The sequence below is a fragment of the Athene cunicularia genome, assembly GCF_003259725.1.
Source record: "Athene cunicularia isolate RWA chromosome 15 unlocalized genomic scaffold, athCun1 chr15_part1, whole genome shotgun sequence".
Lineage (NCBI taxonomy): Eukaryota > Metazoa > Chordata > Aves > Strigiformes > Strigidae > Athene > Athene cunicularia.
In genome coordinates, this window is record NW_020799121.1 from 8,274,391 (window position 1) to 8,286,798 (window position 12,408).

The window sequence follows — 12,408 nt, forward strand, 5'->3', positions numbered from 1 at the left end:
ACACACCTTGGTGTGGTCCAAAACCAAGACACGAACAAAGAACGAGTGTGTGCTGCAAGGAACAGTCACAAGCTTCTACAAAGAGCGTGGATTCCCACTCTGGTGCCATACCCTAAAACAATTTTAATCCATCTTTCTCTTTAAGCAGAGACAGCACCACCACCGACGATGATACGACAGTGACAAAGGAGGGCTGAAATTCAGACCCAAATTGTTATTCCCCTCAGCTAGGCAGTTATGCACAAGAAACACTGCTTGTAAACACTTCTTTGTCAAACACTCAATTACAAGCTGCTTTATGAACAAAATGAGCTAGTCGCAAGGAAAGCAAGAGACGAAAAGGGGGAAGCAATCTGAAATGGCACGCAGCCATTACTCCACCACGTTCCCCAGTAACACTCAGGACTGTACTGCCAGCCCCTCTTCCAGGGGAGCATGGACGCGTGGTGGGAAACACTGAATTCAGCTCTTCAGAATGGGGTTCAGGTTTTGTGGATCTAGACATTTGTTCTCTGCAGGGATTATTTCCTATGTGGTAAGCAAAAAATAACTTTTTTATTTTTATATTATTGGTTTTGGCAGTATGCACCTGGAAGAAAAAGAGCACACGTACAAATGGGGAGCAAGTTCGAAAAAAATCTACATTCAGGCAACACTTGTAATATGACTTTTTTCCTTTGTGTCATCCCCATTTACACCTTTATCCACTGAAATTGCTCCATATGATCTGAAAAATAACTGGAAAGCACATCTATTTTTTTCATGTTAAAAATGCAGATGTACTCCACAGCAGACCTATCTGACCAGCTGAATTATTTCCATCTTCCATCCTAAAGAACTGAAACACTAACTCCAAAAAGATACCTATGGCTCACACTACAGCCAATAGTTGTCATGTTAAATTACAAAATATTGCCCTACGGTCACTTGAAAGTTTTGAGAACCAACAGAAAGACAACTTTATGAGATCCAGCACCACCTTTCAGGAGGCTGCAATATTACAGCATCAGAGGGCTATTCATCACAGCACTGTTATTCTAGCTGCCCTGGACAGCATCCACTACTTGATCCATTACCTTGTCCTTGGATTCTTTTAGCAATACTATTCCAGAGGATAAGGTTTCCCCTGGAGAAGGTTTTTTTCCTTGTTTTTACTATTTGGTGTCAATGAGTCAAGCAGGGCTATAAGAGGAAACATTAGAGAGTGCAAAATGAAACCTATTACTAGTCTTCAACTTTAACTTGCACTGGATCTGCAGCTGAAGGAGGGGGGGGGAAAAAAAAAAAAAAAAAATATATCTCAAGCCTCTCCTCCTTTCCCTAGTGCCAAAATCAAAGCCTTTAACGAGAAGAAAATGGAATGTGGAAGGAAGGGTGAAGACAAAAAATTTGGTTTTAAATTTTAAAACTTGAAAATATTTACATAATTGACTTTAGATATGAACTTGCAGAATCCAGAAGCTACCTAAATAATTCTTTGCTTTCTAATCTCAACAACTCCAACTGCAAAGAAACAAAATTGAGGAAGCTACCAGGAAAAAAAAAAAAAAAAAGAAGAAAAAAACCCCAGCCTTTTGCATATAATGATAATAAGAGTTTATACGTATAATTCCTAAACTTAACATTCAGAATATCCTCCTTGCTTAGCTTGAAAAAAACTAAGTTCAAGGCTCAACTTCAGAAAAATTTTAGAATCCATTTACAGTGCTAACAGCTGAAAAAACCTACATACAGACAGGGCATATTTCAACTCCTGAGTTAAAAGATACATACATACCTGACTATGCCTTAGGACTCCCTCAAACAGTAAGCTTGGAAGAGCTTTAAATCTATCACAAAACCCTACTGGCTTTATTTAATTCTTCAGTTTCTTTTAGACAAAACGTTAGAGAAAATAGTATGGGTTTCATGGACTGACATTGCCAAATAAAAAGTGCAATGGCATTCACCTGAGGAACTACTAATAACTTTGCTTGAAGGACTAAAGGGATAAAATAAGTGCTTATTTTACCTAAGAGTTGTCTTCAAACCAAAGACATGCTTACTCAATCTGTGTATATTCTCAACAGCTTGTGTAAACCATCCATCATGCAGAAGTATGAAAATTAGCTCCCTTAAGAATCCACACTGAGAAGAGGTCGAGGGATGTGGGTAACACTGCCCAAGGCTACAGTTTGTGAGGCGAGAGCAACTGAGAGGTTGAAAACAGCATCATCTTTGATACGCTTCCACGAGGAAAGCCAAGTGAGCTGGACCAGTGCCATTAAATGACTTCAGGCAAAGACTGGCAACTGCCAAAGCAATTCTGCTACAGCTCCTGGTGCACCGATCCCAGCAGTCTCTTGCAGAAACAGAAATCCATGGCCAGCAGTCAGCAAGGACCAGTTCTTCATGTTGAAAGTGACAGTATCTCATGAAAAAGATATTTATTCTGCCTCAACCACAAGTGACATTGGTATGTCATTCTTATGTTTGCTTTAAATCAGCTCAGATTTAGACTGGAGCTGCACAGATGGTTTAGTTATTATAGTGATAAGCGTACTAGAGGAAGAATATTGTCCATTTACATTTACTACTCTTGTCTCTCACACACCAAAAAAATACCTGTGATCAATCCCAAAAATTACAGGGATGATAGCAAGGAACCGTACTCTACCTGCTGCCATTCAAAGGCTTTGCATTTAACCGCAGACATTTGGTGTAAGCTTAAGAACAGGGGCTACAATTAGGTAACAGATCCCAAACCCTTGTGCAAAGCTAGCGAAAATATTAGGCAGCTAGTGCTTAAATCAAGATGGAATAACACTTCAGACACTTCTTGTGCAAACCAGAAAAACATGCAAAAACACCATGGCTGCTTCAGCTGCTTCTAGGTCCTAGCCTCTTCTGCAGCATCTGCATTACACCCAGGAAAGGGGGCTCTACACAGCTCACAGGACCCCCAGAACGTGCCCTATCTCACCATCATGAAGAGCTGTACAATAAAAACCTCCAGACAAGGCTCTAAATCTCTTCAAACAGCACACACTAGCAGGACTAGCCAGAGACAGAGCACCATTCAAACAGTACTGTCTTTCTCCATTCTTCAATTTGCTAAAATCACGAGACACAACACAAGTGCTCTATCTTGGTGCCTTCTCTTCTCCAAAAGCAAATATACAAATTTAAAAAAAAAAAAAAAGAAAGAAAAAAAAAAAGAGAGGGGAGGGAAGAAGGAAAAGAAAGAAGACTTTGTGCATTGTGTCCACCAATTAAATTCAACAGAGAAAAAGATACAAGTGGTTATAGCTTCCTGTAAATTACTTCATGTAATTAAATCCCCTTCTCTAAATTACAAACCATTTAGCTCTTCTTTCATAACAATGTAACCAATGACCAACAACAACCTTTTTTATAGCATCTGATGCCACATAAGTTGTTAGCAATGAAATTTCCTTTTATTTCTCCCTTTCAAAAGAAGCCATTGTAATGAGATTCATTCACTGCTACTTACTGAATATCAGTGAGGAGATCGCTTTTTTCCTTTTTTCTACTCTTCTCTAGGGCTGTGTTTAAGCAAATGTGACCTAAAGTCCTTATCAGTCATCTAACCGCAGATGGAGAAGTTAAAGATGACCTACAGGAGTTTTAAAACATGGTTTTATAAGTGGTTTGATTCTTCACATGCATACAACATAGCTTTCTTACACTGTAGCAGCGTGACCTACCTACCTTCCTATCACTTCAATTTTCTGACCTTTTTAAACTTTGAAAACACCAAGAATATCAAGTCAAGACTTCCCTGTTTGCTAGGGACAAATCTTGTGAGATGAGAGCTGCTCTGAGCAGCTCCTTCCGGATTGCTCCGTTTACAAAATGCCTGTGCACGTCTCGATTTACCAAGGTCTGTCTGGCCACACTTCACTGGGTTTGTAGCTATCACATCTTCTCAGATGGGGACGGAGATGGAGACAGAAGGCCCCTGAAGACGTTGTGGTTCAGCTCCACTAGAGGTAGTGTAAGAAGTCCCAACGCAGAGAAAGCTCTGGTAGCACCTAGTACTTTAATCACTGTGCTCTCTAGACCTTCTCTAACACGTTAGAAATGCCAGCAGCCATCTGGAGGCCTGAACAGATTGCTGTTGCCCAAGTGCTGTTAAGTGGGAGAGGTGAGTGGGGACAGACGGTAATTCTGGAGAAGCAGAAAAGCAGAGACAAAGGAGGCGGAAGCCAATGCTGTAGGCAAAGCCTCAGGGTCCTGTTCTGACGGTCGATACCATTGTAACAGCATTACGATCCTTAAATACAAAGCAGGGAGCAGAGCACACATGGCAAGATGCTGCATCGCCATCCCCACCGCCACCCAAACTCTGCTTGGCTCTGCCACCCCCGAGCAGTGCCCACCCAAGCAAGAGCAAAGCCCCTGGCAGTAGGGTGCTAGTGCAGGTGAGCAAGCCCTGCCCAACCCAGCACAAAGCCAGCATCCCCCAGCTGCACTCCTGGGCTGCGACATGGCAAGGACCTGTGCTCAGAGGCGGCTGAGCCTCTCTGGGAGGATCAGGGGAGTCCTACAAGAGCAGGGACAAGTAGGGCACATGGAGCAGCAATATTGGCAAGTGAGGGTCAGCTACAAAAGAGAAACCCACCTGTCCAGACAAGTGAATAAAATATTTCACTACATCAGTGAAAAACACAAAGCCACGTTCTCCTACATAAAACACTTCCAGCAGCCAAAACACACTTTACACGACTCGTTCAGAAAACAGTATTTGCAGTGTAGTAATATCCAGCATATGCTACAGTTCATACTTCAGGACTGTCTAAAAACATTTGGATTCCCCCACCCCAATTCTAAAAAATATGGTCTCCTCAATTTACATTTTCCTACCAGAACTACAGAGGGTTTTGAGACACATTTTTCCAGCTTAAACAACATTCTCCTGCCATAGTTCCCAGTGGTTCTATGGCACTATTTTGCACTACTCCTCCTGAAGCACAGGATGCTACAGAGATCAGTTATGGAAGCTGTGTGTAGTTCTCAAAAGATGGCTGCAATCCCACGATGAAGTTACCTGTGCCACATCTAGAATCAAACCTTAATTGTCTAGTGTTTGTACAGCACTTTAAAGAAAAGAAACCAAACACACTGCAAAATTCCCCCTCTGTTGCAGAGTGGGCTCTGCAGCCACTTCCAAGAATCTTGATGAATTCTTGGATAAATTTAGCAAAAACAACAGCACTTCTTTGTAATAGCAGGGTTTCATTTGGGAAATAAACACCCAGTATTTATTTACAAAGGATTTTTCCTCCTCCTGCCACTGCTGTGTTATGCCCACTGCTTCCCCTCTCCTTTTATGCAGAAAACAGAATAGCAAGTGCCTAGCCAGGACTTAAAGCAGATTTTTAAATTAGTTCCTGACAGTGCAAACAGATTGCTATTGATTGAAATGAGGCTGATTTTAGGCCTTGGATTAGCAAACCTAATGACTAAATACTGTATTGCCCATTTCAGTACTTTGCACCGTTACTCCCCAGTGGTTTCCCAGGCAGCTGTGAAGTCTCTGCACTTGCAGATTAGCGGGAGAGCGCAAGGCAAGGCCATCTGTGTCTGTGCCGTACGGCCCTGCTCAGCTGGAAATAAGGACCTCCTCCAAACCCCCGGGACCGGGACCAGCACTACAACCTCATTCAGAGCTTTGAAGGCAGCGAGACTGTTCACATGTTCAGAAGCGAGCACGTGCTGGAGAAGGCCTTGCTGCATCGGAGCCGCATGCCTCGCCGGACCCAACGCCGCCCTTGGTTCAAGCTGGAGGGAACCAAAGCACCAACCGAAGGCACCTCGCCGCGTTTCCAGACAGAGTCAGTCTGGAGTCAGTGGCAGAGAAGCTTCTCACAGATAACGTGCTCTGTGTTAACAGCCCAACTCTCCCAGCAATCATAAGTGCATGCTTAAAACTAATTGGTACAGAGCTTTCATGTCCAGACTCTTGTACTTACAAAGGTAGAAATGGATCCTGGTTTTAAGCAATACATGAAGCAACATTTTCCTGATTAAAAGAAAATGGCCTTTTTTTTTTTCCCCTTTTGCTTTGTTGTTTAGTTTCAAAGAACATTTAAATAATAATATCTGCTAAGAAAAAGGGTAACATGAATTAGAAACAAAATGAAACCAGTTTGTATAATTTCAGTGTTCAAAAGCAGTGAAATGCAAACACCAAAGCAGCACACACCAAACCAAACCAATCCCCAAAACCCACATTAAAGGCAACCTTTCCTTTTTTTTTTTTTTTTTTTTTTTTAAATTCATTTGCTTTTAATAGCCTGAGATACTGAAAGTAACAGAGTAAGTTACTGTTGTATTTAGACCCTCTTACACACAACTGAGCTTCCAAAAGCTACATTATTAAGACATGGAGGTACAGGCATATCCATACCTGTTCTCTGGCCCACAGACAAAGACTCCAAAGGTTATTTTTTGGACTCACTATCCTACATGGCTGCTGAACCTCAGCTACAAACGTCAGTCTCCAAACTCTGCATCGCTGAGCAAGCGCTCTGCCTTCAGCTCACTAGTGGCTTCAAAAGCACATCCAAGTTTTCAATTTCCCATTTATCATTAGCTGGAAAAATAGAAATGAAAATCAAGCAGCTACATACTCCTGCTGCCCAACCATCAGCACAAGCCAAAGGAAGTTTCCCACACAAGTTATTTCATCAGTGGGATGAGTAGGAATTGTTTCTTTCTACCTTGGGAAAAGCCCCACAGCCTTTCAGCACCACCACCACACACCAAACGGGGCCAAGGGTATGTAACTGGTTTGAAGACAAGCTATCATTTTTCACCTAGACATCAGAAGAGCCAATGTGCATCCGGGATGGAAAATTACTTAGTGTATCACCTTTAGCTCAGATCAGCAGTAACACAGAGCAGTGTTCTTCTGGTGTAGGTGCAGGGGGTGAGGGGGGCGCAGGGAGGGTGTTATATTCATCAATGAATGTTGGATAACGAGCTGATGAGCATCACAGAAAAATCACATGAATAGGTAATCAAACATGTTAATGTAATTTAGCAGTTCCAGTCCAGCAAGAGCCACAGCAATAATGTACATTAATCATCAATAACACTCAGCAGTTTGACAAAGGCCGGGGGTGAATGAGACACAGGAATTAACTCTGCTTTCCCTCCCTCCAGGGAGCTCTGCTGAAGTCACAGAGATGTCACACCTCCAGAGCAACATGACAGCGCTAGCTTTCTTGCCCTTTCCTCCCATGCTCCAAACCCAGCACGCTATTTATGAGCACTAAATACGTGCTACACCACCCTGTTCTCCTCAGCTTCTTTGAGACTCTTCCCCATCTTGGGTGATTTAAACAGTGGGTGAGAAAAGGAAGGAGGAGGTGTAAGACACTCATCTTCGTGACAAATGACTATTTGCAGAACAGAGTGTTATTACAGCCGCATTTAACATCTAAACATATTCAATACACCGTGATGCTCCTGAGCTGACTAACCACAGAGCTTGAGGTTAAATCAACTTGAAATATCAGCAACTCATTCCTGTTAGCCCCAACTCTTTTCAGGAGGTCAGCTCATTTTTAGGCTACATACAGAAATGACAATGGGTCCTGAAGCTCAGAAGAAAACCCACTGTTCTACATCCAGGGTGACCCCAGGCAGCTCAGACATTCAGAGGAATAACCAACTCCGAAACTGAATCCAGAAAAGAGAAAAACAGCTCAGCTAAGGCTAATGAAAGACAGATTCAAAGTTCAAAGGGTGACTCTCTGAAAAGTAGAAGAATGACTTAGGACAACACAAGGAAGTGTAACTGGAACTAAGAGTTTTCACCTTGCTTCTATGTTCATCTTACAGTGAACTATACATCCAACCATAGAGGAATTCTTTAAAGAAGTGATGGGCTCCTCTCCCGCAGCGGTACTGTCACAGCTGTGCTGGGGATTCCCTTCCACACATCACCGCATTAGTCTTGAACATGGCTTTTAAAAAAGGGAATGACTCACTTTCCAACAAATGTCCCCATGCTGGAGGCAACTACACACTTACAAAGGTGCAAAGCTTTACTACAGGCCACTCTGGCTACACTAAAATATGTCAGAACTTTAATCACTTTCTCACTCCTTGACATACTGCTGATGACTGTGAGAGGTTTTGCTGATTCCCACTGCAGAGTAGCAGTTTCAAGTCATCAGCTTTCCCTGCACACATGCATTGAGAACAGCCCAAAATTCTGACAAATCTCTGGCCAAAGGACCCATGACTATTTGAAATGCCCTATTTTCCCTCTACTTGGATACAGCAGGAGATAAATGTGTTTGAATGACTTTTATACACAGAGTAATAGGCTAGAAAGGACAGAGTGGCTCTCACAACCCTCTCCCCATACCCCGAGGTACAGAAGAACCAAATATTCAGGAACAAATAGGAATCTGACTACTTTGTCAAAAGGAGTGAAGTATTAATCTAATTTTCTAAACAAAGCAGACAACCTGGCACTCAAATCAGCTTACCACTTTGCACCTCTCTACAAGGATTAGCAGAATGCCATAATTATAATGCCCAATTTGATTTATTAGGGGAGGCTGCGTAGAAAAGATGACAATTCAGTAGCATTGTGAAGAGAAGGGATGAGAGTATAAGGAAAGCTTCAAATTGAACAGTAATTTCTAAGCAACATCTCAATATAATTAGCATTAATTACAGTAAGCTTTCCAAATTAGGTATAAACCTATGTTTAATAACCCTGAGATGCAAAAATCACCCCCAAATTCCAGGAAACTTAATATTACAGCCAATTTGTCTAGACAGCTTGGCAGGAAATGCCAGGATTCTAGGTGTGAACTTTGTGGTTATTAAAGAAAAATTATTGAACTTGTCTATATCATTTGCATAATTAGTTTGAACTAAGAATATCCTAGTTTATCTAGCTTAGATTTTGCTGTTTCTTTCATCAACCTTAGACCTGAAAATTTGTCTGGTTTTCACAACTACATCAGCTAGAATAATAAAAGGTATTTTAAAACCCTCCCTTTTCAATAAAAGATTAATTCTAAGTGTGGCTTGTTTAAAGAGGCACCATGTATTAATGAGTCACTCATCACAGCTTTTATTTTATACTCTCTGTGCAAGCTCCTCGCTCTTTTTGGAGTTTGTTACTCACAGGAAAAAAAAAAAAAAGATTAAACAATGAAAGATTAATTCAGTTTTTCATGAATGTGGCAGCAAAGACCCTATTTAATCACTGATGGCAGCCAACTACTAGCCAGAAGAAACAGGCAGCAATGTCCTCATTCTTCAGAGCTGAAATACAAATAATCTAAATTTTTGGTAAACTAAGGCAGCAACATATAATTACAGAAACTGGAGTTTGGCCAGTGTAACAAAACCTCTTACCTCAAAGGTTTCTAAGGAAGTGTCAAGAAATCCCTAGAGGCTACAACTCATCGAAGCTTCATTTTAAATTCCATGTAGAAGATGTCACTATTAACAACCCTTTCCTCCCCTGCAGCAGGTAAGGGGCTGGCTCAGCCCAGCTGCAGGAAGAGTTGACCTCCCCACTGCCCAGCAGAGCATGGCCCCACACATCCACAACGGTGCAAATACCAGAAACGCACTGAACTCCTGCAGTGTAACTTTAGACCTGAAAGAACAACTCTCTAACCCGTAGAAAGGCAGTATTTACCAGAGCCAGGCTTACACATTAGAGAGATTTTGGTGGCAACGGAGACCTAATGACCTCCCGTGGTGCAACTTGTTTCCACACTCAAACTGCCCCTCTCTGGGTTGCATCAACATGAGCATTTGTGAGGTTACTCCGGGGACCAGAACGAAAAGTGAGCCAGCTTTATGTATACTTTGCAAGGATCGCTAGATTGGTGTTTGGGTCCCTTTCAGGTAAATAAAAAAACCTGACACAACAGCAGTTTTACAAAGGCAGAGGAGCTGACAAAGCACAATGCCACAACCCTGGTGTAAGCACCAGGCAGGAATAGTATCCAGCACTATTGCTTCTAAACATTTTAAATCAAAGCCAAGGACTTTTGCTGAAATACATGCTTAGCACTTTGTGGGTTTGGATGCCAAGACAAGGATCACAGTTACTCAAACTTTAAATCGGAAGTAAAATGTGCATCTATTCACCCATAATAAAAAGTAATTTTCATCTGCACAGGGTGAATATTTGTGCAAAAAACTCATTGCACCTGTAACCAGAGGGGAATTGAAACCCTATCAACTCAACTACTAGCAAAAACAAACATGAAACTTGATATATTTTAACTACCTCTACACCGAGGAGTCTAAAACCAAAATATTTGGTATCACTTTGGGGAATAAAAAGAAAACAAACCTAGCAAATATTTTGCTAGAGCACACTGCTAGATTATTTTCTACCTAAATGTTTGCAAGCATAGGAGTACTAACATCTTCACATAAGTTATTTGTACTGAATTATTCCAATTATTTTTTTTTAAATCAAAAGGAAGAAAAAAAAAAGTCTGCTAATTTGTTAATGAGAACAATTAGCCATCAGAAGAGTGGGGCCACCAGCAGACCATTAGAATTTCTAATGTAAAATGTGATGAGCCCTTCCGAATGAATATGCTACAAGACAATCACAAAAGAATGTGTGCGGTGGAGTTGTGCCGAGTGTTACATTAGATAATCTTCACGATCCTTTCAAACCCTAAAATACTGAAAGTCTGAAAAAACACTTCCAGTAACTGGACAACTCAATCTTTCTGGCACACATACAGAACTAGTTTCACAGAACAGAAGGCGTGCTTGGGTTAAACAGCTCTTTTTCTGCATCACAGAGAATTATAGTTTTTCATCATACTGTACTTCTTAGCTCAGAACAAGTAGAGGATCAAGTACACTGGTCTTCCCACTGGCTGCCATTTGGCACCATGCTAACGGACAACTGGGAAAGTGTTTGCTCATAGATAGAGGCTGCTGGGCCACGTGGATTTCAAACCGATGAATGCACACTGAGTCACCAACAAACCTCCCTGCTGAGCAGCAGCTAAGTGATAAACAGCCTGCCAGGCACAGCGCCTCTTCTTTGTCACCTCCCCGGCTCTGGACACACTGTGGTTCAGATAGGAGTCTCCGCAATTGTCCCCTCCAGCATCACAACTCCTAATTCATTAATGCTCTACCACGTTTTAGAAGGGCACAGGGAAAAGACTCCCCACCACACAACTTCCTCCAAACTGACTTTCCACTTCTAAAATGCTTGACTATTCTCTCCTTCTCAACATACTGTTTTGGGGGCACGCAGCCTTGATTCGTGAGATGGACATATCCATGTCTGAAGCTCCCAGGTGCACACTAACAAGCACATCTGCCCCAAAAAAGCCTATGATCTAATCAACGATTTCCATGTGTAAGAGCCCCAAACCTATGGGGTGAATTACTGCACTGCCTCACTGTTGCAGAATAGACAGGAATTCTGTGCCTCCCTTCCTGCATCACCCTGTACACCTGGCCTTCCATTTTAGTTTATGAAACTTGCCCACAACACAGGCTTTGTGCACTTGGCTAGAAGTCTTGCAAGAGACGTTGTGTTCACCAGCACAAGTTACCAGAGAAGCCAGTTACATTAACAACCCCAACCAACCAGCAGGACAACACTTCACAGTGGCCAATGCCATGACACAGTCGCTTCAGAAGAGAAATAACTTCCCTACCTGTTTGGACAGCTTCAATGGGAGTTTCTTCTTCATCCGTTCTTTGCCTCTTTCTGCCTCTCTCTCAGAGCTCCCAGCATCATTGTTATGGCCATTTTCACTCGGCTCAGCAGACACACAGTTTTCAGATTCTCTCGGTTTCTTTCCTGGATGCCTCTCCCATTTCTCTTTTCGCTCCTGAGGCTTTAGCGACATGTCCTTCTGTAAAGGAGAAAAAAAAAAAAAAAAAAAAAAAAAAACTACTTTTAAGAATTAAGCAGTACAAATATTGACTAAAAACACAAACAAGACAGCATGTTCTTTCCAGAGATGACTTAAGATGAATAATTAGGCACGCACAATGCAAACAGTAATTTTAGATTAGATTAGGATGAATACTCTCCAGGCTATGTGTTTGATTAATTTCAGAGATGCTGGAACTGGTTATGAAAATGAGTTTGCTTCATATTAATTCAAGAACCATACGTCAACAGCACATGAACAAATCATCATCCTGAAGGAAAACCTTTAACTGTTTGGCTGAAACAGAGGTGGGTTTTTGTTTTGTTTGTTTGTTTGTTTCTGATCTCAGAAAGCAGAATATCAGACCCCCCTTGGGCCTGACAGTCTCTGATTCACAGCAGCATTCATATGGAGAAATGCACTTCTAAAGCCTACCATGCATTCAATAAACAAGCTGAGATCAATGGGATCTCAACACATAACAGAGGTTGAATACTTC

The 12,408-nt window shown here is 41.8% G+C and overlaps 1 protein-coding gene across 9 annotated transcripts in view; it reads right to left on the minus strand.

Moving 5' to 3' along the window:
- FBRSL1 (fibrosin like 1) overlaps positions 1-11,888 on the minus strand; it is a 399,022-nt gene extending 387,134 nt beyond the window's left edge. For 8 of the 9 annotated variants that reach the window (XM_026859706.1, XM_026859701.1, XM_026859702.1 and 5 more), the window contains exon 1: positions 11,688-11,884. In XM_026859706.1, coding sequence (XP_026715507.1) covers positions 11,688-11,882 — 195 coding nt within the window. In that variant the 5' untranslated portion in view covers positions 11,883-11,884. Of the gene's footprint in view, positions 1-11,687 lie in introns of all 9 variants that reach the window. The other variant, XM_026859707.1, reaches the window with a different exon arrangement.
- Positions 11,889-12,408: the final 520 nt, after the last annotated feature.